This window comes from Dendrobates tinctorius, unplaced genomic scaffold (assembly GCF_039654945.1).
Source record: "Dendrobates tinctorius isolate UK_male_01 unplaced genomic scaffold, ASM3965494v1 ptg000120l, whole genome shotgun sequence".
Taxonomy (NCBI): Eukaryota; Metazoa; Chordata; class Amphibia; order Anura; family Dendrobatidae; genus Dendrobates; species Dendrobates tinctorius.
The window spans coordinates 33,652,854-33,680,714 of record NW_027361788.1 but is presented as its reverse complement, the minus strand read 5'-3'; the positions used below and the strand labels follow the sequence as shown (position 1 = coordinate 33,680,714).

The 27,861-nt window shown below is 45.8% G+C and overlaps 1 protein-coding gene and 3 non-coding genes across 14 annotated transcripts in view; 1 reads left to right on the top strand and 3 right to left on the bottom strand.

The window, feature by feature from the left end:
• Positions 1-27,861, top strand: part of DNM1 (dynamin 1) — a 230,760-nt gene that overhangs the window by 68,233 nt on the left and 134,666 nt on the right. For all 11 annotated transcript variants that reach the window (XM_073541090.1, XM_073541093.1, XM_073541098.1 and 8 more), the window contains exon 2: positions 27,117-27,190. In XM_073541090.1, coding sequence (XP_073397191.1) covers positions 27,117-27,190 — 74 coding nt within the window. The remainder of the gene's footprint in view (positions 1-27,116; positions 27,191-27,861) is intronic.
• On the bottom strand, positions 10,679-10,764 carry TRNAR-UCU (transfer RNA arginine (anticodon UCU)). The gene is given in 2 exon segments: positions 10,679-10,714; positions 10,728-10,764. It is a non-coding gene; the product is annotated as a tRNA-Arg (tRNA).
• On the bottom strand, positions 11,030-11,115 carry TRNAR-UCU (transfer RNA arginine (anticodon UCU)). Its single transcript is given in 2 exon segments — positions 11,030-11,065; positions 11,079-11,115. It is a non-coding gene; the product is annotated as a tRNA-Arg (tRNA).
• TRNAR-UCU (transfer RNA arginine (anticodon UCU)) lies at positions 11,838-11,923 on the bottom strand. The gene is given in 2 exon segments: positions 11,838-11,873; positions 11,887-11,923. It is a non-coding gene; the product is annotated as a tRNA-Arg (tRNA).

The window sequence follows — 27,861 nt, the reverse complement described above, 5'->3', positions numbered from 1 at the left end:
GGCGCATTTTGTCTCATTGCCCTCCTTGCCCAATGCGAAGACGTTGGCTCAGGTGTTTGTGCAGGAGGTGGTCAGACTCCACGGAGTTCCGTCGGACATAGTATCTGATAGGGGAACTCAATTTGTTGCGAGGTTTTGGAAAGCTTTTTGCTCACGTTTGGGGATCAAGTTGTCACATTCATCGGCGTTTCATCCACAGTCAAATGGTCAAACTGAGCGCATGAACCAAAATCTGGAGCAGTATTTACGATGCTTTGTGTCCGACAACCAAGAGGAGTGGTCTACTTTCCTTCCTCTGGCCGAGTTCGCGTTAAATAATCACCGTCAAGAGTCATCGGGAGAGTCTCCGTTCTTTTGTGTTTACGGTCAACATCCTCAATTTTGTACCTTACGTCAGGGTGACTCGGGGGGAGTCCCGGAGGAGGACCAGCTAGGAGCTCAATTATCATCGGTCTGGAGGAAGGTGAAACAGCGATTGTTGAGCATGAGTGCGAGGTACAAGCGGGTGGCTGACAGTAGACGCGTGCCAGGTCCGGACCTGTGTGTGGGTGAATGGGTGTGGTTAGCGACTAAAAATATAAAACTCAAAATTCCATCTTTAAAATTGGGTCCAAGGTTTATTGGGCCTTTTAAGATTGCTGCCATCATTAACCCAGTTGCTTATCGGTTGGAACTCCCTGCAGTATACAAGATACACAACGTGTTTCACAGGGCTTTATTGAAAAAGGTGGTAGGCTCTGTGGACACGACGCCGATGCCACCTCCAGTCATGGTGGATGGCGATTTAGAGTTTGAGGTCTCCAAGGTAGTGGACTCTCGAGTAGTGCGCCGTACTCTTCAGTATTTGGTACACTGGCGGGGGTATGGTCCGGAGGAGAGGTCTTGGGTACCAGCCTCGGACATACATGCAGATCGGCTGGTCAGTTCTTTTCACCGTCGTCATCCGGACAAGCCGGGTCCTATGAGTCTTGAGGGCCCTGGGGTCCCTCGTAGAAGACGGGGTACTGTCATGTCGGACGCTATTCACACCACAGCGTCCGGCAGGCAGAGGTAGTTCCACCTACGTCCACTATAGCCTCAGTGGCGCCGGCTTGAGTTTCTCAGGCTATCGGGGGTTAATCTAGCTGAAGATCAGGTTGGATGTTTGGTCACGCCCACGGTCTTTAAATAGTCGTGCTGGCCTATGGGCGTCGCCGATTATAGCTTGTGTGTCATACCAAGTGGTTCCGGTCTGGAGTGGAGGTGTTGGAGAGAGAGAGAGATTCATATCTGGTGTCGTATGATCCATTGTTACCTTCTCGCCTTCCCATATTTGTGTTTTGTTGTGCCCTGTTCACATTACTGTATAGTCCTGTGTGTATGCGGCACGGTGCAGTTCAAGTTCTCCCCGTCTGTCTTTATTGTTTGGGGCTTTGGTGGTTTGTCTCATCACTGGGTGGAGGGTGGAGGGTTAAGCTTAGGGCTGAGCAGGAGATAAGGAAAGGGTGGAGGCTCAGGCATTTGCACCTTCAGCAAAAACCCTGGGTTGAGGGTCAGACAGGGTTTCCCCTAGTTAAAGGGACATCACAGGGGCCCCGGGTATTTCTGCCTTAGTTGACCTAAGCCCCGCGTGACAGTAATACTATAGGATTAATAATGGAGAGGTGTCTCATTGACACCTCTCCATTATTAACCCGGCTTAATGTCACCTTTCAATAGCAAGGTGACATTAACCCATGAGCCACTGCTAAAGGCAATGGGAGCAGAGAGGGTAAGTGCCAGAAAAGGCGCTGTCACGTGGACCCGTCCTGTATGACACGGCTCGCAGGCCGGTAACTAAAACAACAGGACGCGGCACGTGATTCTGTCCTGTGTGACACGGCTCGCAGGCCGGTAACTAAAACAACAAGACAAGGGGTAAGGAAAACAGTTACAATGGTGTGCCCTGCGATAGGGAAACGTGAAGACCTCCTGCACTCCCCTGAGTCAGTGTCCCTACCGCTCCTAACGTTCCCTATACCGATTCCGCACCGGGCGCTGATCACGAACCTGTCGCCCTAGCACACCCTACACCTATCCCTTGCTAGGGAGCTGGGTGGCGCAGGCACTGGCCCCACCGCTGTATTAATACACACTAAGGAGAAAACACAAACGGGGAAACACAACTTAGCTTTACTCTGTTGCACTTGCTCCTGGCAACAGAGTCCACCACCAGCATGCAGCTCTCCTCCTGAATCGCTGCCACCAAGCTCTGTCAGAGCTAAGGAAATACCCTATGACTCCTTTCACACCAGGCTCTGTCAGAGCTGCTCTCCAGCTCCTTCCTCCACCAAGGATGGTTGAAATGAACACTATCACCAACACTGATTGCAACACCTGTGTCATGTCGGACACTGTTCACACCAGGGTGTCCGGCAGACAGCGGTAATACCCTGTTGGGTATTCTGTTCCAGTCGGGATAGGGTTAACCAGGTTGTCATGCTGGCTGAGGGCTGGGCCACGCCCTTGGTCTTTAAATAGTTCGTCCTGACTATGGGCGTCGCCGACTATAGCTTTAGCCTAGTGCTAGCAATACCGGTCAGCAGTGCTGGTGTTGGAGCGTCTGATATCTGGTGCAGTATATCCCTCAGTGGTTCTTTCTCCAATCTGTTATATATATATTTGGTTGCCCTTGCACATTATTGTATTCCCTTGTGTATTTACTGTGTGGTGTTTCTTTTACCCCTGTCCATACGTATTTGTGGGGTCTGGTGTCTGGTCCCCTCACTGGGTGGAGGGAGGTGGGTTCAGCTTAGGGCTGGACAGGAGACAGGGACAGGGTGGAGGCTCAGGCAGGCACACCTTCAGTGTAAACCCTGGGTAGAGGGACAGACAGGGTTCCCCTAGTCTGAGGGACATCGCAGGGGTCCCGGGGTTTTTGCCTAAAGTAACCTAGGCATACCATGACATTATAGTCGGCCCAAATAATAAAGTGAGAGAAAAAAAAAAAAAGTAGGGAATATAGGGGTTACTTACTATGGATCCTATACTTTCCCTAACCAAGCAGCTGGAGGCTCTATCCATACAGGTCACTGAACTCAGGGGGGCGGTCCAGCAACAAGGTCTGTCAGCTCCTGCAGTACCTGCTGAGGCTGCAGCCAGGGCAGCTGAGCCCAAGTTTCCCCTTCCTGAACGATTTGCTGGTGATCGTGGTAAGTTCACGGTGTTTCGTGAATCATGCAAATTGTATTTCCGTATGCGTCCACATTCCTCAGGTAATGAGGCTCAACGCGTGGGCTTGGTGATTTCTTTGCTGAGTGGTGACCCACAGGCCTGGGCCTTTTCACTCCCTTCAGACTCACCGGCATTTGAATCTGTAGATTTTTTTTTCTCTGCTCTGGGTTTGATCTATGACGATCCGGATAGATTAAACTTAGCAGAGTCTAAGATACGCTCACTGCTACAGGGTGATCGACCAGCTGAGGATTACTGCATGGAATTCCGGCGCTGGGCGGTGGACACGCAGTGGAATGACCCTGCGCTTAGAAGTCAATTTTTGCATGGGGTTTCTGGAAGGGTTAAACAGACTCTCCTAATGTACGAGACTCCCGCCTCTCTGGAGGCTGCGATGGCACTTGTAGTACGCATAGACCGACGTCTCCGTCAGGGGGCGCTGGTTTCGTTGCCTCCGGGAGGTGGGGGAGTGGTCGGTGAGGTTGCCGCGGGTGAATCCGTGGAACCCATGCAGATCGCTGGTATAGCACAGTCACCGAGTAACAAGCCTAAACGTCCTTGGCACAGAAGGCAGGGGCTCTGTTTTTTTTTGTGGCAAAGGAGGACATTTTATTAACGCTTGCCCCCTGGTACCTAAGAAGGGCGCGCCGGCGGAAAACTGATAGGCTCAGAGGGTTTGGAGGAGTCTAGTCTGAGCCTTTGTGTATCCGCCGTCATGGTTTCCCAGTGTATGCTCCCTGCTAGGGTGGTACTTGGGGGGCAAATGCTCTCTATTACAGTATTTATTGATAGTGGCTCAGCTGCCAATCTCATTGATGAAAGGTTCGCGCATACAGCGGGATTTCCGGTGGAGAAATTGCCGAACCCCATCCGGGTGGTTACCATCAATGCTTCCCCGTTGTCTCAAGGGGAGATCACAGAGTGTGTGTTGGATATACAACTCCACATCGGAGTATTACACTCAGAGCGGGTAACTTGTAAGGTGCTTAGTAACTTACCGGCTCAGATGGTTCTGGGCTTTCCATGGTTGTCAATGCATAATCCTGTTATTGATTGGAAGACCCAGGACATAATTCAGTGGAGCAGGGAGTGTCAGGAGAGGTGCCTGGCTACATGTATTTCCGCTTTGACCCCCAGTATCCCGGAGCCGTTGCTGGACTATGCGGATGTATTTTCTGAGAAGGGTTGTTCAGAACTACCACCGCATCGCCCTATGACTGTGCTATTAGGTTGAAACCAGGGGCCAAGTTACCTAAAGCTAGAATGTTTAATATCTCAGGTCCTGAGAGGCTAGCTCTCAAGGAATACATTGCGGATAGCCTGAGCAAGGGTCATATTAGACCTTCCTCTTCTCCTCTGGCTGCTGGCTTCTTCTTTGTTAAAAAGAAGGATGGCGGTTTACGCCCGTGTCTGGATTTCAGAGAACTCAACCAGATTACGGTCCGTGATCCTTACCCTATGCCACTTATACCCGATTTATTCAACCAAGTGGTTGGTGCCAGGTGGTTCTCCAAACTGGACCTCAGGGGGGCGTACAATCTTATAAGAGTCCGTCAGGGGGATGAGTGGAAGACGGCGTTCAATACCCCTGAGGGTCACTTTGAGAGTTTGGTAATGCCGTTTGGGTTGACTATGGCACCGGCGGTCTTTCAACACTTCATCAATGATGTCTTCTCTCAGCTGTTGGGGAGGTTCGTTATAATTTATCTTGACGACATTCTCACTTTCTCTCGCGACCATGATACACATATAGAGCATGTTAGACAGGTTCTGCAGTTGCTCAGAGAGAACAGGCTCTATGTCAAGCTTGAAAAATGTGTGTTTTTCGTACAGGAGCTACCGTTCTTGGGTTATATAATCTCCGCCTCAGGTTTTAAGATGGACACCGCAAAGGTGCAGGCGGTACTACATTGGGATCGGCCTGATAATCTTAAGGCGCTTCAGCGATTTCTTGGCTTCTCCAATTACTATAGGAAATTTATTAAGAACTTCTCTATGATTGCCAAACCACTGACTGACATGACTAAGAAGGGTACCGACTTTTCTGACTGGTCTGAGCCTGCGGTACAGGCGTTTGAATTCCTCAAGAATAGTTTTGCCTCAGCGCCCATTCTGGTGCAGCCCGATGTCTCCTTACCGTTTGTCGTGGAGGTGGATGCGTCGGAGGTTGGAGTGGGGGCTGTACTGTCTCAGGGCCCTTCTTGGGCCAAGTTGCATCCGTGTGCCTTCTTCTCCAAGAAGGTGTCGCCTGCGGAGCGTAATTATGATATTGGCAACAGGGAATTATTGGCCATCAAATTGGCATTTGAGGAGTGGCGACACTTCTTGGAGGGGGCTGTTCATCAGATTACTGTGATAACCGACCATAAGAATTTGCTTTATTTAGAATCTGCTAAGCGCCTGTCCTCCAGACAGGCTCGCTGGGCATTATTCTTCACCCGGTTCAACTTCATTGTTACCTATCGACCTGGGTCGAAGAATGTTAAGGCAGACGCTTTATCCAGGTGTTTTCCTGGTGGAGAGTTATGTGAAGAGCCGGTGCCTATTCTCCAAAAGGGTGTGGTGGTATCTGCCATCACGACAGAGATTGAGGCAGAGATTGCGGAGGCTCAGGAGGTGGTACCGCCGGGGTTGCCTGCTAATAAATCTTTTGTGCCGCTACATCTACGCTCTAGAGTGTTGGGCGAACATCACGACACGGTACTGGCAGGTCATCCAGGGGTTAAGAGCACTCTGGAACTGGTATCGCGTCGTTTTTGGTGGCCTAAAATCCGGCAGGATGTGGCCTCATATGTGGCTGCCTGTACCACGTGCGCACGGGCCAAGACTCCTCGTTCCCGTCCCGCTGGTAGCTTGCAGCCTCTCGGGGTGCCCAGTAAGCCATGGACTGAGATTTCCATGGATTTTATTACTGACTTGCCCGCCTCGGCAGGGAACTCGGTCATTTTGGTAATTGTTGATAGGTTCTCCAAAATGTCACATTTCGTTGCTTTACCGTCTTTGCCCAATGCTAAGACTCTTGCTCAGATATTTATTCGCGAGGTGGTCAGACTTCTTGGTGTCCCGTCTGACATTGTGTCTGATCGAGGTACGCAGTTTGTGGCAAAGTTTTGGAGAGCTTTTTGTTCTCGCCTTGGAATCAAATTATCTCATTCATCGGCTTTCCACCCTCAGTCGAATGGACAGACTGAGCGGATGAACCAAAACCTGGAGCAATACTTGCGCTGCTTTATTTCCGACAATCAGGAAGAGTGGTCAGCGTTTCTTCCTCTGGCAGAATTCGCAATAAACAACCATTGCCAGGAATCGTCTGGGGAATCTCCTTTTTTTTGTGTGTATGGTCAACATCCTCAATTTTGCACCTTGCGTCAGGGGTGCTCAGTTGGCGTCCCTGAGGAGGACCAGTTGGGAGCTCAATTGTCGTCTGTTTGGAGGAGAGTCAAGCAGCGCTTGTTGAAGGTGGGTTCCAGGTACAAACGGGTGGCTGACTGCAGACGTGTGCCAGGTCCGGACCTGTGTGTGGGTGATTGGGTGTGGTTATCTACTAGGAACATTAAGCTCAAGATACCGTCACTTAAGTTGGGTCCCAGGTTCATTGGCCCATTTAGAATCTCCGCAGTGATCAACCCCGTGGCATTTCGTTTGGAGTTGCCGGCTGTGTATAAGATTCATAATGTATTTCACAAAGCATTGCTAAAGAAGGTCGTGGGTTTGGTGGATGGTTCCCCCGGGCCACCACCTCCCATCTTGATGGATGGCGCGTTGGAATTTGAGGTGTCCAAAGTGGTGGACTCTAGGGTTGTGCGTCGCACTCTACAGTACCTGGTCCACTGGCGTGGCTATGGTCCTGAGGAGAGGACATGGGTGCCGGCCTCTGACATTCATGCTGATCGACTGGTTACTATGTTCCATCGTCGCCATCCGGACAAGCCAGGTCCTCGACATGGTGAGGTTCCGGAGGTCCCTCGTAGAAGGCGGGGTACTGTCATGTCGGACACTGTTCACACCAGGGTGTCCGGCAGACAGCGGTAATACCCTGTTGGGTATTCTGTTCCAGTCGGGATAGGGTTAACCAGGTTGTCATGCTGGCTGAGGGCTGGGCCACGCCCTTGGTCTTTAAATAGTTCGTCCTGACTATGGGCGTCGCCGACTATAGCTTTAGCCTAGTGCTAGCAATACCGGTCAGCAGTGGTGGTGTTGGAGCGTCTGATATCTGGTGCAGTATATCCCTCAGTGGTTCTTTCTCCAATCTGTTATATATATATTTGGTTGCCCTTGCACATTATTGTATTCCCTTGTGTATTTACTGTGTGGTGTTTCTTTTACCCCTGTCCATACGTATTTGTGGGGTCTGGTGTCTGGTCCCCTCACTGGGTGGAGGGAGGTGGGTTCAGCTTAGGGCTGGACAGGAGACAGGGACAGGGTGGAGGCTCAGGCAGGCACACCTTCAGTGTAAACCCTGGGTAGAGGGACAGACAGGGTTCCCCTAGTCTGAGGGACATCGCAGGGGTCCCGGGGTTTTTGCCTAAAGTAACCTAGGCATACTATGACAACCTGTGACTCTTTTATAGCAGAGCCAGCAATCACACCTGTATTATAATCATGTGCACTAAACAAAAGAAACTAGAGTGCAATGATGCTCACCACCACCAGGGGGGAAAACTTAGAACAAACGACACACAGTGCCATAATCCTAATGGCCACCGGGGACAAAAACACCTTAAGCACAGCTTAAGAAAAAAAAAGGTTTCCTGTGCTTTATATCAGTCATGATCCAGCATGGATCATGACAGGCACATCTTATAGATGCGCCTTTTCTGGGGTGGCTGGGGGCATATTTTTTTAGCCAGGGGGGGGGGGCAAAAACAATGGTCCCTTTCTAGGCTATTAAAATATGCCCTCACTCACTGGCTTTCCCTCTCCGGTGGAGAAATTACAGCGGGAGCCCACACAATTTTTTTCAACGAATTTAACCGTTAATTTAACACCTACATGTCCAAAATTTTACACACATACAATAATCTAATTATTAGTCAAAGTCCTATAAAAAAAACTAAATGAAAGTAAGTGGTTTACTGTATGTAAACCATGCGTCATTTCATGTCGGGTTTTGTAATTATTTTACAGAAGCCGGCAATTGATTTACCGGCTATTAGGCTATGTAAAACTCTATGAAATATATATATATATATATATATATATATATGTCTCAATGACATGTATATATACTGTAAGAATATATATATACAGTATATTCTATGTGTCTATATCTATTCTTTCTATTCTTTATTAAACCTGTCAGTGTGATTTTACTGTATCGCAAAATGTATTGCCGGCTTTTGTTAAAGGACACTGGTGCATATTTCTCGCAAGTCACACTTGCGGTACGTGGGTAATCCATTTTTTTCTCGTACCCATAGACTTGTATTGGCGAGTCTCGGCCGAGATACGCGAACAATCGCAGCATGCTGCGATTTCTCTCGCATGTATAAAACGGGCGAGAAAAAAAATCGGCTGATGGGAGCTGCCCCATAGATTAACATTGGGACGCGTGCAATGCGATTTTTTTTTTTTCGCATAGCACTCGTCCATATTTCTCGCTAGTTGACGCCGGCCTAACCCTAACTAACTTAAGTAAAAAAATAGCTTAGCAGACAGCGATTACTAAGTTATATTTTACCTGCCCCTAATCTCATTTTTTTTCTTTTTTACCAAAAAAAAGAAACAACAGAAGGCCGATCACTGATGTGCATCAGCGAACAGTGCTCGATGGCAGTAGGACGCACACACAAATGTAGTGCAAACAGGAGAAAAAAAAAATTGAAACAAAAAGTCCTTGCCAAAAGCGAGCACGGGTGCTAATCAGTGGTGTGCGTCTGATCAGCGGATCGGATCGACTGCTGTTGGATTTACACATGGAGTATTACAAAGAGGGTAGGGGGGAATAGACAGGGACAAAAAAAGGCCTGGAAAACTGAGCATGAATACGGATCAGTGATTTGTGTCACTTATCAGCGCTCGGCAGCTATAGAATGCAAGAAAAAGAGAAAACCTTCCAAAAATCAAGCGAATAAGTATTGATCAGCAATCAGCAGCAGAAGGGGGGTGGTAGAGGTGCGTAAAGGGGGTAAAAGGGGAGAGAGATTGGGATCGATTAGGAAAGATCAGGAACTGTTATTTCTTTGTTTCAGCAGCATCAATGATAGTGAAGGCACAGGCTTTGTGGCCCCACAAGGCCCAGCACCGAGCAGACTGACATAGCGATTGTAAGGATGATGACTCCATTTGCCCTGCAAAACAGTAGGCACCATCATGCGATCAGTGTGCGCTTAGTCACGGTGATCGCATGTCGTGTATATACTGCAAATGACAGGAAGGGGTTAAAGGCATTTTCTGATATTAAAACAGTTCTTCCTAATATCTCATCTTGGTTAAATAAGCATTTTCCTAAGTTACATTTAATAATAAAAGTGCTCCCTCCGATCTATATCGCTCACCCATCTATCCTGGATTTCCCAGGATGCTGTAGGCCAAAGTGGGTGGGAGTCTGTAAACCCCACTCAAAAGTGGGATCTTTCGGCAGAATAGGGGTGTTACCCAGAGAGGCAACGCTTTCCCGCAGGCTGACTTGGCAATGTCATTGGAAGTAGAAACCTCAGTAGTCAGGAGCGAAATCAACGGAAGGTGACATTTAAAGGGAATCTGTCACCCTTTTTTTCCCCTATTAGCTGCCGGCATAGACATCGGGGGCTTATCTACAGCATTCTGTAATGCTGTAGATAAGCCTCCAATGTAACCTGAAAGAGAAGAAAAACACGTTATATTATACTCACCGAGGTGGGCGGTCCGGTCCGATGGGTGTTGCGGTCCAGTCCAGCGCCTCCCTTCTTCATGCGATGACGTCCTCTTCTCCCGTCCTGTAATGGCTCCAGCACAGGCGCATTGCTCTGCCCTGTTGAGGGCAGAGCAGAATTCTGCAGTGCGCAGGCGCCAGACCTCTCCCGACGCCTGCGCACTGCAGGACTCTGCTCTGCCCTCAATAGGGCAGAGCTGTGCGTCTGCGCCGGAGCCATTACAGGACAGGAGAAGAGGACTTCATCGCATGAAGAAGGGAGGCGCCGAACGGGACGGCGACACCCATCGGACCAGACCGCCCACCTCGGTGAGTATAATATAACGTGTTTTTCTTCTCTTTCAGGTTACAGAATGCTGTAGATAAGCCCCCGATGTCTATGCCGGCAGCTGCAAGCCGAAAAAAGGGTGACAGATTCCCTTTAAAAAAAAATAAATCTAAATTAGGAAAATGCTTTAAAATCAAACATACCCTTTAAGTGGATTTGCAATTTTTATATTTGTGATAAGAAAAGGCTTTCTTTTTGTTTTCAATGGTGATATAATAGATGCCTTCTCAGTAGTAGTGCCAGTCACAAAACACAACTCTGGTGGGACTCGATGCCTTCTCAGTAGTAGTGCCAGTCACAAAACACAACTCTGGTGGGACTCGAACCCACAACCTTTGAATGTCCACACTACACTAGAAGTCCAATGCGCTATCCATTGCACCACAGAGCCAGCTGTACTTAGAATTAAAGACACAGTACATGCAATGTATAAACCACCAATTTCCCAAGGCAGACAGTTCAGAATTTGGACATTCATCGCATACATGTTGTGTCACAATAGTCACTTTGACAGCAAAAATTTATTTTCTACCTTCAATATTCTCTTTAGTTTGGTTCCAAGAGAAAAGTAAAAACTCGAAATTAGCTAGATTTTTTTTTTATAAATCCTCCACCTAAATCAGCAACTGGAATGAAATTGCTGCAAACGATAAAAGTGACTCTGGTGGGACTCGAACCCACAACCTTTGAATGTCTACAGCACTCTAGAAGTCCAATGCGCTATCCATTGCGCCACAGAGCCAACTGTGTGGGTTATTTTCAGAACATCAATGTGAAAATGCAAACGATAAAAGCATATGCAAAAGAAATCCATGTCAGGAAGCCATGCTTTTTTTTTCTTACATGTTCAGATCTGATGCGCTTTTTGAACAGGTTTCTACAGTGCATTTTTTTCCACACTTTTCTTTTTTTGCAGCCTTTTGACTTGTCAGTGTCATATTTGGAGAGGATTAATGTATCACATCTTTTGTTTTTCTCCTATTCCCTTCGGCAAGGTTTTCAAAAACTCTTAGAAAAAAAACTTGTTGTATGAACATTGGATGTGGATGTCCCTTAAAATCAATAGGAAGAGTATTCAGAGAGCACTTGAAGTCCAATGCGATATCCATTGCACCACAGAGGCAGCTGCTGAAAACGCTAGAACTCTAAAGTACGATTGCCACACAGCATTCTGTTTGCTGTTTTTTTTTTCTGTAAAAAGAAGCTGCATTTTACAGTATCAGCAAAAGATAAGGCATTTCTGCACATCAATGAGCAAACATTCTTCGGTGTCAAAACTCAGGTTTTCCTGCAAACGTATGTACATAATTCTTTCTTTAGGTGCATTAGCCTGTAGATTGTAGTCTTATACTTACATGTGAAAAGTGTTACATGTCTATTTTTTTTTTTCACTACTGTATCATCAAACATAATTAGATATAACAAAAATTACTTATTCGACTAATTAAGGTTTCGATAAAACACTGACTCTGGTGGGACTCGAACCCACAACCTTTGAATGTCTACAGAACCCTAGAAGTCCAATGCGCTATCCATTGCGCCACAGGGCCAGATGCTTGTCATTTAATGAGACAGTACTCCTCGAAATGAGTTAATTTTTTATTCTGTTTTATCTCCTCCAACTTCTAGATAGTTTAAATCATCAACTGGGATGAAATAATATTTTTTTAAAAAGTTTGGGATTTTTTTTTTTAAAACAGTTATTCCTAATCTCTTAATATTTGTCACACAGACGATGTCACTTTGACAACAGGATTATTTTTTTTTACCATTCAATATAATTTTCAGTTTGGTCACAAGATATAAGTAAAAACTCCTCAAAACTAGTTGACGTTTTTTTATTTCATATCCTCCAGGTTGCAGATTGTTTCAGTCATCCACTGCGATAAAATTGCTGTATTTAAAAAATTTTGGCTTTTTTTGTTACACCAATTTCAAAATGCAATAAATTAGAAAAATGCCTTTTAGTATCATTCAGCCACTTTAAATAGTGTTTGCAATTTTACGTTCATCATACACAGAACATGACTGTGTTGAGACTTGATCCCACAAACCTTTGAACATCTACATTACATGGAGAAATACAGTGCACTACCTACTGCACAACAGAACCAGCTGCCTGAACCTTCTGAAAATGCTAGAACTCTAAAGTACTATTCACACACAGCATATTGTTTGCTTGCTTTTCTACAGAAAAGAAGTTGCGGTTTACAGTATCAGCAAAATCTATGAGATTTCTGAAATCTCATGCACACGCTTTCTTTTATTTTTTTCTTGACCATATTTGAGAACTGCAGCATATTTTTTTTGAATCTCCAGCACATGTCAATTCTTCCAATGTTTTTGCAGGTTTTTTTTCATGCATAAAAAGCAATGAAAAGGGGCAAAAATGCTGGAAAAAACCTTTATTGGTTTTCTGTGGTGATATAATATTAGATAACATTCTCAGTAGTAGTGCCTCACACAAAACATGAACCTGGTGGGACTCGAGGTCACAACCTTTGAAGATCTACACTTCACTAGAAGTCCAACGCACTATCCATTGCACCATACTATATAGTTTTTGCAGCCCTGTGACTTGTCAGTGTCATATTTGGAGAGGATTATGTATAAAAAAAATATGTCATAAGCAGAGTAAAAAATTTGGCTCGCAAAATTGCAGCAATATGTATAGTTTATTCACAATAAAGACAGTAAAAAGAAATCGGACCCAAATGAATTCAGATATAAATCAAACAATGTTTCGGCCCATTGTGGTCTTTTTCAAGATGTATCTGTGTATAAAAATAAACACAGATTAATATAATAGTACGTCATAGCGAATCATATATACAGTAAGTACATCAGAAAATCATTATAGTTCTTGTGCATGAAAGGTAGAAAGAGAGGCCTGATCATAGGTCCCACAGTCCTAGAAAAATACATGTTATGTGATAGATGACAAAGTATTTAATAGCTATATTCCCAGGGGAGGGTATGTTATTTCTTATATGTGGGTAGGTATGTGATGTAGTATAGAGAGTTTGGGAATTTTGCATGGAAGGTATTCAAAACGATAAAGAGAAAGTAAATACAAAAGGGTAAATAAATCCAAAAGGGTAAATAAATAAAAGAAAGAGAAAGTAAATCCAAAAGGGTAAATAAATCCAAAAGGGTAAATAAATAAAAAAGGGAAAGTAAATAAAAAGGGTAAATAAATCCAAAAGGGTAAATAAATAAAGGGAAAGTAAATAAAAAGGGTAAATAAAAAAAAAAAAAAAAAAAGAACCAAGGGTTAATGGTATAGTATCTTAATCATACCACACAAACACATAACATTGTGAGAAAAATGTATATACCGATGTGAGAGTATATCAATATAAGAGAACAGTGGGGGGGGGAGTTTATTCAGGAGGTCTAGAAATTGCAAAATGTGTCTGTGATATATCACAATGATCAATAATTCAATATATATATATGTATCATATCTTTTTTTTCCTTTTCCAAAAAAAACCAAAAACCTCACTGTATGGGAAGAGTATTCAGAGAGCACTTGAAACAGTTTTTGATGTGGAAGCCACATTTAAGGAAAACATCAGAGTCAATATACTCCAAGGCGTATAATACAATACGTATACAATACAATAGGCGTCAATATACCCACTTCACATTTGTTCAGAGCGGCCTATCACATTCAGTAATCAAAGTCATGTTATGTTTGTGTGTGTGTGTGTAGTCCATTCACTATCTCCATCTAACCCCCACCCCCTGAAGATGGCTGGACCATCATTGCAATTACATCATTGTAAATACACACCTGTGCTTTGTATCTCCCCCTCCTCATTGTAGATTGTAAGCTCTCACGAGCAGGGTCGTCTTATTTCGCTTTAATTATTGTATTGTTAACGTTGTTACTTATGACTGTTGTGTTTGAAACTGTTCAACTGTAAAGCGCTGCGGAATATGTTGGCGCTATATAAATAAAGATTATTATTATTATTATTATTAAGGCGCAAAGAGTTTGTGGAATAATTTTTCTGCCAAGTGGAAACTCTCCAAATTCTACTTCATATCTCAGAACTCCTCAAAAAATAACTTTCTGATCAGTTTCCTGAAATCTTAATGTTTGTTACACAGGCTTTGTCACATATTGTCACTTTGACAAGAAATTTTGCTTTACCATTCAATATAATTTTTAAGGCCTGTTTCACACATCAGTTTTTTGAAATCCGTCAAAATCCGCCGTTGTGCAAAAAATACGGATCCGCCATTTTGCTTGGCGGATCCATTTTTTTTTCCCATTGAGTTGCATTACCGGCGGATCTTGACGGATGGCCATCCGTTTGATCCTTTTTTTTGTGGATCTGCCAAAATTTTGGCGTCTGCCGACATGCCTGAACGGACCATGCAACGTTCTTTCGGCGGCCGGATCCGCATTTGACATTGCGCATGCCCGGAGGATTTGGCTCGCTCAGAAATTTAACCCTAAACTCTGTTCTGGCGGCGAAAAAATTCTCTCTCTCTCCCTCTCCTCCCCAGACAGCGGTTCCTTTAAAATTCTTCCTTCGACGGATCAACTGAAATTGTATTTTTAAAAAAGTTATTTAATTTTTTGTTTTATCAATTTCAAAATGAAACTCTGGTGGGATTCAAACCCACAACCTTTGAATGTCTACAGAATCCTAGAAGTCCAATGCACTACCATTGCACCACAGAGCCAGATGACTGTGTGTTGTAAGTGGGAAAGTTATGACAAGCAGTAGGCACCCTGGACATGTACTAAGAGTAGTGCCTAGTAGTGAAAAAATAATATTACCAAAAATAGCACATAGCTATAGTAACAGATGGTGTGCATATATATATATAGTAGTGCCATATAAAATATAGCGTATGTATGGTAGTGCCCACTTAGTGGTGTAAAATATATTCCATAGATAATACTACCAAATGGTGTGCATATATAGTAGTGTCATAGGAAATATATAATAAAATCAAACGTAGTGCATATACAGTATAATAGTGCCAAAATGAATGCATGCATAATAATATACAAAACAGTATATCAAACATAGTCCATAGATAATACTACCATATCGTGTGCATATGTATTGTAGTGCCAAACATCATCCATAAATAGTAATACACAACATAGTGCATATATAATGAAGCCAAATGTAGTATATACAAAGGAAAAATGCATAGTAGGGTCAAAACATAGTGCATATTATACTGTATAATATCTAGAGACCTGTGTATGGCTCATTTTATGTTACAGGATATTGTATTTCTATGGTATTATTACTCATCATGTGGTTACAGCACACATTATCAGCTGACAATGAAGCAGCAGAGCTATAAGTGAGGACTGTGAATACTGACTATCTGACAAAGTTTTCTGGAAATGTAATATTCTATGGAACATAAGTAAAGTGTAATCTAATATACTGTAAAAAATAGTCACTATGTTTGGCAGTGTTACATATGCACTAGGTTGTGTACTACTATGCATGCATTGTTTGGCGGTATTATATATGCATCCTTGGGTACAATTTCAGCATACCTGAAGGTGCCTCCTTCATCTGTGCAAACAATTATAAGCAAGTACAAATAAGATGGGAATGTCCAGCCATGATACTGCTCTGGAAGGAAATGGGTTCTGTGTCCCAGAGATGAACGTGCTTTGATCCGCCATGTGCATATAAACCCAAGGACAAAAGCCAAAGACCTTGTGAAGATGATGGCGGAAGCTGGTAAGATTGTGTCAGTATCCAAAGTGAGACGAGTACTGTATCAACATGAAGCATGGCGGTGGCAGCATCATGCTGTGGGGTTGTTTTGCTATAGATGGGAATGGTGCACATCACAAAATAGATGGCATCATGAGAAAAGAAGACCATGTGTGTTACACCGCTCCGTCATACTCACCCGGCCTCCGCTCCCACGCCGCAGCCTCTCTCCACCCAACAGCCACTGCGGTCACCTCTGACAAGCTCGCGGCCGACGCCATCTCTGCATGCAATGCATGCGCCATATGCCGCGGCCATGCCTCCCTGCTGCTTTTTGTGCTCCGGCTGTGCCCTGACCTGGAAGCACCCTCGGACCAATGGCAGACCAGACGGGGCTATATCAGGTCGCTTCCCCCTGAGGGAGGCGCCTGATCGTTGTGTTACCTTGCACTTTGGGCCCTGCTTCCTCCTGTTCTCTCTGCAGCCTCTCGGTTCCGTCCGCGGTGTTTCTTGCAGCAGCCTCGCAGCCCTGTCTCCCGTGTTCCCTGCAGTATTCTCCGTCCTACTCCAGTCCTGTTCCTGTGTTCCTGTTCCATCCTACTCCTGTCCTGTTCCTGTGTTCCAGTTCCATCCTACTCCAGTCCTGTGTTCCTGTTCCTGTGTCCCAGTTCCGTTCTACTCCAGTCCTGCCTTCGGTGTTCCTGCTCCATCCGGCTATCCACGCTCCTACACTCCAACTCCAGTCCTGTCTCCTGTGTTCCGCTCCAGCCATCTCTCCATATTCCAGCCTTACAGTCTACGCTTCAGTCCCGCACTCCTACTCCAGTCCATTCTGACCTGCCCCTCTCGGTACCGGCTACCATGGTACTTGAACCCCTGGGCCTGCTCTTAACGGTCCCTGTATAGGGGTCGGTTCCACCTGGCAGCTTGCCCGGGGCCCCTCGGTGCCACGGTTCAGAGGGTCCACTCCTGGAGATTCCGGCTCCTGACCACGCACGCTAACAGTGTGGCAATACTCAAGCAACATCTCAAGACATCAGCCACGAATCTAAAGCTTGGGCAGAAATGGGTCTTCCAAATGGACAATGACCGGAAGCATACTGCCAAAATGGTAACAAAGTGGCTTAGGGAAAACAAAGTCAATGTTTTGGAGTGGCCATCACAAAGCCCTGATCTCAATCCTATTTAAAATTTATGCGCAAAGCTGAAAATGCCGGTGCGAGCAAGGCGACCTACAAACCTGGATCAGTTACAACAGTTTTGTCAGGAGGAATGGACCCAAATTCTGAACAACTATTGTGAGAAGCTTGTGGAAGGAGATCCCAAACGTTTCACCCAAGTCATTCAGTTTAAGGGCAACAGTACCAAATAGTAATGAAATTAAAACAGTCTCTCTCTCATTATTCTGGCATTTGGCAAATATTAATCATTATGGTAATCCTAATTGACCTAAGACGGGAAAGGTTTATTCTCATAAAAACATGCAGAGATGTCTCTTTACATAATGGATGTAAACTTTTGGTTTCAACTGTATATATTGCCCCAATGTACTATGCAATTATTACATTAAACCCCTCGGTGCCAAGAATAGTTTGACCTTTATGGCACAGTTATAAAGTATTTTTATAAGCACTATTTTGATAAACATATAATATATTCTAAAGCTTTATTTTTATTTTTTTTAGGGAGAGGGGATTTTATTTGTTTTTTTTTCTTTAGATTGTTCTACAAAATGTGTAATGAATTCGGCAGGGCTTATTATCTATATGTTAAAGCCTTGATAAATTATATAATTCTGGTTGCATGCGGTCACCAGTGAGGGGATTTAGCTGAAAATGGGTTTATACATCTGTATGCAGTGAGACCCGCTAGTGGCTGCTGAAGATAACCAATAAGTGTAACAACCCTGCTGGCATCACTGCATGGCCTCCCATCCCCCACACACCAACTTACTCACTACTTCGGGGCATGCTGTGAGTTCTGTCTGCTGCCAGCTCCATGCTGTGTGCCTCTTGCTTCCTGCCTGCTCTCTGCATACTTCCTGGCTGTGTGCATAGGGGGGCGGCGCCAGAACTCTCTGGCTCTTATTGAATCAGTGTGCACCTGCCTGATGTGTCCCTGGCCAATTGTCAAGAGGTCTCCAGAACTTAAGGCATCCTAGCCCATAAGAGGATGCCTGTGCAACGCCTTTATTTAGTTAGTGTCTTGCTACTGAGCTGCCAGGTTCTGTCCTATATTTCGCCTTCTCTGGAGGCTTGATTCCCAGATCTGTATCTGTACCTGTCTGCTCTGCCCTCCAGGAGGCAGTATATCCTGGTCTCTGTGTCCTTGTTCCTAGCCTTGTCTTGTACTTGTCCATCCGCCCTCCAGGAGGCAGAATATCCTGGTCCCTGCGCTATTGCTCCTAACCTTGTCTCAGACCTGTCCTCTCTGCCCTCCAGTAGGCAGTATATCCGAGTCTTTGTGTCTTTATTCCTATACCTTGTCTCGTACCGTTACCTTGTCTGAACTCAGTCCTACCTCTGTCTGTCAGTCTCCTTGTCTGTGGCTCCTTTCCCTGCTATGTCTATCCTTGTGCCCTCTCCGTCTTCCTGTGCTCCGCACTCTTGAGGCTCTGCTTGTGCTCCGCACTCTTGCGGCTCTGCCTGTGCTCCGCTTCTGCTGCAGAACCTCTTGCTGCAGCTCCTCTCTGCATACCTTGCGGTTCAGCTTGTTCAGCTCCTGCTGCTGCAGAACCTCTTGCTGCAAACTGCAGTACCCCTCTGCAGCCTTGCGGTTCTTCTCCAGTATGAACAGGTCCAAACCTGTTCCCTTATACCTGTCTATATTTCTATCCTTCCCGAACCAGTTTCTGCACCTCCTGTGTGAACAGGTCTCTACCTATTCAATACACCACTCTTTCCTGCCCGTGTCCCTGTGCCTTCCCAGTCAGTTCCTGCCCATTGTGTCTCAGCCATGCCTGCCTGCCAGTGACTCAGCCGTGCCCGCCTGCCAGTGTCTCAGCTGTTCCCGTATGCCAGTGTCTCAGCTGTGCCCACCTACTCATCCGAGTATCAGCCGTGCTCACCTCCCTGTCTGCAAGTCGTGCCTGTCACCTGCACCTGTCCTAGCGTCTTGTCCCTTCAGTAGGATAAGCAGCCAAAGCCAGACACCACCCTGGAGTGGCACCTGGCAGCTACCTGCCGCACAAGCCTGACCTCACCATCAGAGGCGCCAGTGAACACCAAGGTAGCTACTTAGTTATGCTCCTTCCAGGGTAGTCTGGTTTGTGACACAGTAAGCCCACAACCCCCTCGCTCGCGCCATCCAGCAAGGTCGCGAGCGTGACAATAAGACAAACAAAAGGTCCCCATCTGCTTTGTACCTTGTGCTCCAAAGCATCGGTGTTCCTTGATTCCATGTTTTTTACATCACTGGCATAATATATATGTAGAAATTTCCTTATTTTTGAAAGAAAAGCACAGTTTTTTCAAATGAAGCTAACATTAAATGATTCAGAAATACACTCTATATATTGTTAATGTGTTAAAAGACTATTCTAGCTGAAAATGTGTGGTTTGTAATGCAATATCTTCATAGGTGTATAGAGGCCCATTTCCAACAACCATCATTCCAGTGTTCTTATGGTACTTTGTGTTTGCTAACTGTGTAAGAAGGCTAATGGATGGGTACAATACCCTTGAAAACTCTTGTGCAAGTATGTTAGCACAGCTGAAAAAAAAAAAGGCTGATTAGAGAACCTATAAACCTGACCTTCCTTTGAGCTAGTTGAAAATCTGGAGAATTACTTTTTTTGGTTCCATTAAACTCTCAAAATGGCCAGCAAAAAAATAACTTTCATGTGAAACTCAACAGCCTATTCTTGTTCTTAGAAATGAAGGCTATTCCATGCGAGAAATTGCCAAGAAACTGAAGATTTCCTACAACGGTGTGTACTACTCCCTTCAGAGGAGAGCACAAACAGGCTCTAACCAGAGTAGAAAGAGAAGTGGGAGGCCCCACTGAACAACTGAGCAACAAGATAAGTACATTAGAGTCTGTAGTTTGAGAAATTGACTCCTCACAGGTCCTCAACTGGCAGTTTCATTAAATAGTACACGCAAAACGCCAGTGTCAACATCTACAGTGAAGAGGCAACTCCGGGATGCTGGCCTTCAGGGTAGAGTGGCAAAGAAAAAGCCATATCTGAGACTGGCTAATAAAAGGAAAAGAATAATTTGGGCAAAAGAACACAGACATTGGACAGAGAAAGATTGGAAAAAAGTGTTATGGACAGACTAATCCAAGTTTGAGGTGTTTGGATCACACAGAAGAACATTTGTGAGACACAGAACAACTGAAAAGATGCTGGAAGAGTGCCTGACGCCATCTGTCAAGCATGGTGGAGGTAATGTGATGGTCTGGGGTTGCTTTGGTGCTGGTAAAGTGGGAGATTCGTACAAGGTAAAAGTGATTTTGAATAAGGAAGGCTATCGCTCCATTTTGCAACGCCATGCCATACCCTGTGGACAGCGCTTGATTGGAGCCAATTTCATCCTACAACAGGACAATGACCCAAAGCACACCTCCAAATTATGCAAGAACTATTTAGGGAAGAAGCAGGCAGCTGGTATTCTATCTGTAAGGCTGCGTTCATACGTCACGGTTTTATTGCATTTTCGCAGCGGTTTTTTGTGCGCGTTATTGCCGCGAAAACGCAAAAAAACAGCATCCCAAGCATTCCTATGGGATTCCGCAATGCTGTGCTAATGCTGCGGATTTTCCCACGACGGAATCGCATCTCGGAAAAATACGCAGCATGCTCATTAATTTTGTGGAATCGCGGCGATTCCGCCCACATAGGATTGCATTGTTCTGTTTACTTTCCGCATGCGGCTGTAACCACCATGCGAAATGTAAGCAGAACATTTGCGGATGGTACCCACCAGGGCCGGCTCCAGGTTTTTGAGGGCCCCGGGCGAAAGAGTCTCAGTGGGCCCCCTTTAACACATACCACAATTCATGCCGTGTGGCATCCGTGATGCCGGCCAAAACACGGACTTGTCTCCGTGTGGATCACACGGACACGCATGTGATCCACACGGACACACGCTCTGTGGCAAAACACGTTCATGTGAAAGACGCTATTGATTAGTAGTGTACGTATGAAAGAAAGATGAGAAAGAAAGAACAGAGAGAAAGAAAGGAAGAACAGAGAGAGAGAAAGGAGGAACAGAAAGGAAAGAAAGAAAGAACAGAGAAAGAGAGTAAGAACAGAAAGGAAGAACAGAGAGTGAGGGAAAAAGAACAGAGAGAGAAAGAAAGAAAGATTAGAGAGAGAAAGAAAGAGTGCACAGAAAAAAAGAACAGAGAGAGAGAGAAAAAAAGAAAGGCGAAAGCAAGAAAGAACAGAGAGGTAGAGAGAAAGAGAGAGAAAGAAAGAACAGAGAGAGAAAGGAAGATAAATAAAGAGGGGAAAGAAAGAACAGAGAGAGAAATAAAGAACAGAGAGAGAAAGAAAAGAGAGAGAAAGAGAGGAAAGAAAGAACAGAGAAAGAAAGAAGGATGGGAAAGAAAGAGAAAAAAAGATCAGGGGGAAAGAAAGAACAGAGAGAAAGAGAAAGAAAGAAAGGGGAAAAAAAGAAAGAACAGAGAGAGAGAAAGAAAGAGGGGAAAGAAAGAAAGGCCAGAGAGAAAGAAAGAAAAAGAACAGAGAGAAAGAAAGAGTGGACAGAAAAAAAGAACAGAGAGAAAAAGAACAGAGAGGGAAAGAGAAAGAAAGAGGGGAAAGAAAAGAGGGAGAGAGAAAGAAAGAAGGGAGGGAACAGAGAGAGAGAGAGAAAGAAAGGAAATAAAGAAAGAACAGAAAGAGAGAGAGAAGGAGAGAGAAAGAAACAGACAGAAAGAAAGATTCTTTAGAGATAACATAGCAGCCCGGCTCCCATTGTAGTGCCCACCTGAGCCTCCCGATGCAGGACATATCATGATCCGCTCACATGGCCGACATCCCCGAGTCCAAGGCGATCCAGCTGTTCACGCTGTCGGAGGAGGACACGATGATGGATCTGAAGCATTCCCTGAAGGGCCTCCATGGTTCCGTCACAATCTCCTCCCAATATTACCTAATTTCCGATCAGCTTCCGGCACGTCACTTCCGGTAGAAAGTCATGTGCAAGTTTTAAAGTGCTCCTCGGGGCACCGCCGTGTACTCCTCGGGAAAAGTAAACTCCCGGCTGGGGCAGTCTCTCTCTCAAAATTGGGACTGTCCGGCTGGATCCGGGATGGTTGGGAGGTATGAATGCTCCCGACCATACACCTCATACACGCACGTCTCTGCACACCTCATACACACACGGTTCCGATTTGTATGCCTCGTACACACACGGCTCTGCTCCGTACACCTTGTACACACATGGCTCTGCTCCGTGCGTACACGGCTCAGCTCCATACACACGCGGCTTCACTCTGTACACCCCGTACACATCCGGCTCTGCTCCGTACACTTTGAACACACGGCTCCGTTCCGTACACCTCGTACACACACGGCTCCACTCCGTACACACACGGCTCCGCTCCCCACACCTCGTACACATGCTGCTCTGCTCCCCACACCTCGTACACACGCGGCTCTGCTCCCCACACCTCGTACACACGCGGCTCTGCTCCCCACACCTCATACACACGCGGCTCTGCTTCCCACACCTCGTACACACGCGGCTCTGTTCTGTACACACACGGCTCCACTCCATACACCTCGTACACATGCTGCTCCGCTCCCCACACCTCATACACACGCGGCTCTGCTCCCCACACCTCGTACACACGCGGCTCCGCTCCATACACACACTGCTCCGCTCCGTACACACACTGCTCCGCTCCGTACACACACTGCTCCGCTCCCCACACCTCGTACACACGTGGCTTCGCTCTGTAGACCTCATACACACACGGCTCCGCTCCCCACACCTCGTACACACGTGGCTTCGCTCTGTAGACCTCATACACACACGGCTCCGCTCCACACACCTCGTACACATGCGGCTCCGCTCCCCACACCTCATACGCAGCTCCACTCCGTACACACCTGGCTCCGCTCCGTACACCTCGTACACATGCTGCTCCGCTCCCCACACCTCATACACACGCGGCTCTGCTCCCCACACCTCGTACACACGCGGCTCCGCTCCATACACACACGGCTCCGCTCCGTACACACACTGCTCCGCTCCCCACACCTCGTACACACGTGGCTTCGCTCTGTAGACCTCATACACACACGGCTCCGCTCCCCACACCTCGTACACACGTGGCTTCGCTCTGTAGACCTCATACACACACGGCTCCGCTCCACACACCTCGTACACACGTGGCTTCGCTCTGTAGACCTCATACACACACGGCTCCGCTCCACACACCTCGTACACATGCGGCTCCGCTCCCCACACCTCATACACACGCGGCTCCACTCCGTACACACGTGGCTCCGCTCCGTACACCTCGTACACATGCTGCTCTGCTCCCCACACCTCCGCTCCCCAGACCTCATACACACACAGCTCTGCTACATCCCCCCTGTAAACCCCTCATGACCCCACACATAATAAACTTCACCTCATCCAGCACCATGACAACCAGCACAGCCGAGTCCTGCATACACTGAGGGCCCTGATCATGTGACTCCTGACTCCTTCCCTCCTGTGACCTCATTGCAGGTTCTGTGCCTGCAGAGAAGCCCAGGAACGATGTCATTGATGGGATTTATCGGGGCTGCGGTGGCCGGTGGGGTCTCTGGACTGGCAGGGTGAGGATGAGGTTGGTACATGGGGGGGCGTGGTGGCGGGTATCGATTCCCAGACAGCGTGAGTGGGCCCCCTCGTCTCGCCAGGGCCCCGGCACTTGCCCAGGTGCGCTGGGTGCTGACGCCGGCCCTGGTACCCACGGTCCAGAGGAGAGGTGACTGTCCTCCGGGCTCTGGGTACCATATCCCTGTAAAAAAAAAGAATAAGAAATAAAAAATCGGGTTATATTCCCCTTCCGGTGTCCCGCGCAGCGTTCCCGGGCCTCAGCGATGCTCCCGATCCCAGTAATGCCTTGCGAGACCTTTGACGACGTCACGGTCTCGCGATACTGTAGTGGTCCCTATTCCTCGCGAGATCGCTACAGTATCGCGAGACCGCGACGTCATCAAAGGTCTCGCAAGGCATTACTGGGAACGGGAGCATCGCTGAGGCCTGGGAACGCTGCGCGGGAGGGACGCCGGAAGGTGAATATAACCCGATTTTTTATTTTTTTATTATTTTTAATATTAGATCTTTTTACTACTGATGCTGCATAGGCAGCCTCAATAGTAAAAAGTTGGTCACACTAGTCAAACACTATGTTTTGACGAGTGTGACCAACCTGTCATTCAGTTCTCCAAGCGATGCTCCAGATCGCTTGGAAAACGCTAGCATTCTGCAAGCTAATTATGCTTGCAAATCGCTACTTTTTCCGCTGGAAAATCACGAGAATTTAAAATGCGATTTTCCGGCGGAATGGAATTCTGGAATTCCCGCGGAAGTTACCGCGGGAATTCCGCAACGTGTGCACATAGCCTAATGAAGTGGCCAGCGCAGTCACCAGATCTCAATCCTATTGCGCTGTTGTGGGAGCAGCTTGACTGTATGGTATGCAAAAAGTGCCCATCAAGCCAAACCAAATTGTGGTAGGGGCTCCTAAAAGCATGGGGTGAAATTTCTCCAGATTACCTCAGCAAATTAACTGCAAGAATGCCAAAGGTCTGTAATACTGTAATTGCTGCAAAGGGAGCATTCTTTGACGAAAGCAAAGTTCGAAGGAGAAAATTATTATTTCAAATAAAAATCTTCTTTTCGAACCTTGTCAATGTCTGGACTAGATCCTCAACTCATTTGATTAATAAAAGTACGAGTTTTCATGGAAAACACAAAATTGTCTGGGTGACCCTAAACTTTTGAACAGTAGTGTGTGTATATATATATATATATATATATATATATCTATCTACTGAACACCACAACCAATATATATATATATATATATATATATATATATATATATATATATATATATATTATACTGAACGCCACAACCAAGTAGCGGGAATTGTATGCTGGAACATCAGCACAGCATATGGGCTAAGTCCCCCTAAGTGCAGGTGGGAGACCCCAGAGAAAGTGGTGGAGAATGAAAAGGCTAAAATCCTGTGGGACTTCAAGATCCAGACAGATAAGCAGGTGTTGGCTAACCAACCAGACATTGTGATAGTAGACAATGACCAGAAGACAGCAATGATAATAGATGTGGCAGTGCCAAGTGACAGCAACATCAGAAAGAAGGAATATGAGAAGCTGGAGAAATACCAGGGCCTCAAAGGAGAACAGGAGAGGATGTGGAAGGTGAAGGCAACAGTGATTCCAGTGGTGATAGGAGCACTTGGAGCAGTGACCCCTAATTTGGAAGAATGGCTACAACAGATCCCAGGAGCAACATCTGAGCTCTCTCTCCAGAAAAGCGCAATGCTGGGAACAACTAAGATCCTGCGCAGAACCCTCAAACTCCCAAGCCTCAGGCAGAGGACCTGAGAATGAGGAAGGACAGCAAAGACCACCCCCAGTGGGGGTGAGAAGGAAGTTTTTATATATATACTACGTACAAGGCATTATTCAGACCCCTCTTTTTGAGCCTTTGCTGACAGTCTCCTTCCACAGTCTTGCACTGCCTTTTTCTGTGCTCTAATCCGGCTTTATCTTGGGTGCAGATTGATGCTGCGCACAACAAGATTACTTTACCAGATAGCTTGGGATTATACAGTCACCATCCTTGCTCATCTTTGTGAAGTCACAGGTTAAAGGGAACAGCACCTTAATAAGATATTCTTTTGTAACTGCTTCTCATCATAAGGCAGCTAACATAGTTTGCGTGTTATATAATCTATTGAATTTATGGCATAATTCCTCATTTCCCCTGTGGGGGAGCTGCAGGGAATTCGTATACAGACATACTACTGAGTTTCCTCACAGAAGGAAACACGAGTTGGACCAAAGTTGACAACCCCTTTAAAGAGGATTTGTCAGTTGCCAAAAATCTGTAATTTTTATACATGGTGTAAATGCCGCTGTTCTCCTGAATCCGGCATAGTTTTTCTTTTGTTCCTGCTCCTCTCCATTGCAGAGATATGGCTCCCACTTCCCTATATATGAATTTAGTCTTTTTAGTGGGTGTGGTCCTGATGAAGACGCCCACAGGGAAGAGTTGAGGACCACACCCAGTTGTTTTCCAAGACTAGACTTATATAGAGGAAAGAAAAGGTCATATCTCAGGATTGGAGATGCGCAGGAAAAAAATAAAAACAGCGCCAGATTCAGTAGAACAGCGGCATTTACACTAAGTGAAAAAAAATCCATATTTATGGCAAGTAAAATGTCCCCTTTAAGGAGTCTTTTTGGGCTGTTTCTAAGCAACAGAACCTTCAGTATGGATTGCCATGACCTGACTGTCACCCATGTTGTTATACTGCAAAAAGGAAGATGATCACTATCCTTACAGATGCAGCAGAGATTTCAATGCCAGTTTGATTAGATTTTTTTTCCACCCGACCCTTACTTTTTGGTATATGGAGATGACATAAATCTGCATAGGAGCTGTATACACATTACGGTAGGCTATTTCTATTGAACACCATTGCAAATTTTCAATTTTTTACATGCAATGATGCAATAAAAATGATTACAAGCGTGCGCATAGCATCTATTGCGTTTTTTTCTGTCTGCAACACCTATCATTCATATTCCCGGCTGGTGAGCTGAAAGCAATAAATTTTTGAATGGGTTGTGTGAGAAGTCAGGGCTCCGGTACAATACGATGAACTCCTGTGTTATAGATTAAGGTGCAGAGGGTAAAGCTGTGTACCTTTATGTGATCATTACCCTATTTTAAAGGGATATTCATTATTTGAACAAGCGGTGCTGCAATGTATAATATGGGGGAGGGATCCTAAAAAAAACTATCACCAGGATTACAAATCTTTTTTCCATTTCAGGGATTTTCTGCCCCGTGGATCTGGAATTGTCACCCGTAGACCACTTGTTCTGCAGCTGGTAAACTGCCCTACAGGTGAGAAGAATAAAAGTACAAATAACTGGTCTATTGGTAAGATTGATCCAGTAGCTGAGCACTATGCTGCCAGTTCTCATCATCTCTTTCTCACCTTTGTCCCATCTGCACCCTAGTTCTTTATCATCTGCATGGGAGGTTTCTCATATGCATGTGTGGCTTCTTTAAAAAACTGGCGCATGTATATTAAAGGGTTATCACCAAAATCACAGGATATCCGAAAGATGGGATATAACATGCTGGGGGTCCAAACTCTGGGAGATCCATTGATGCCAAGAATGGAGCTCTGGAACCCCGAGAAGTCCAAGCTGTGCACGCTCGACGCCTCTAGTATTTGTCCCATTCAAATACCATGCTCTGCTCTAGTCAAGATGGGCCCACAGAGCCCCAACCTCGGGGTTCCTGTCCACTGGTCTTGGGATCCCTAACAGTCCTAGTGATTGGAACCACAGCAATCGGCAAGTCATCCCTTATCACACAAATTAGCCCTTTACGGGGGGGATGTTATTTGTTTGGTCAGAGAGGACCTATCACCTGTCCAACACTGGCCCAGTTGGCATGGATACCTGCAGCTTCTAGCCAGTTCCAATAACTTTGACGTGGCTGTTGGACCAGCGTCATATAATTCTTTTCGCACAACCCCATAATTTTATGTTCGTATCTATTAATAC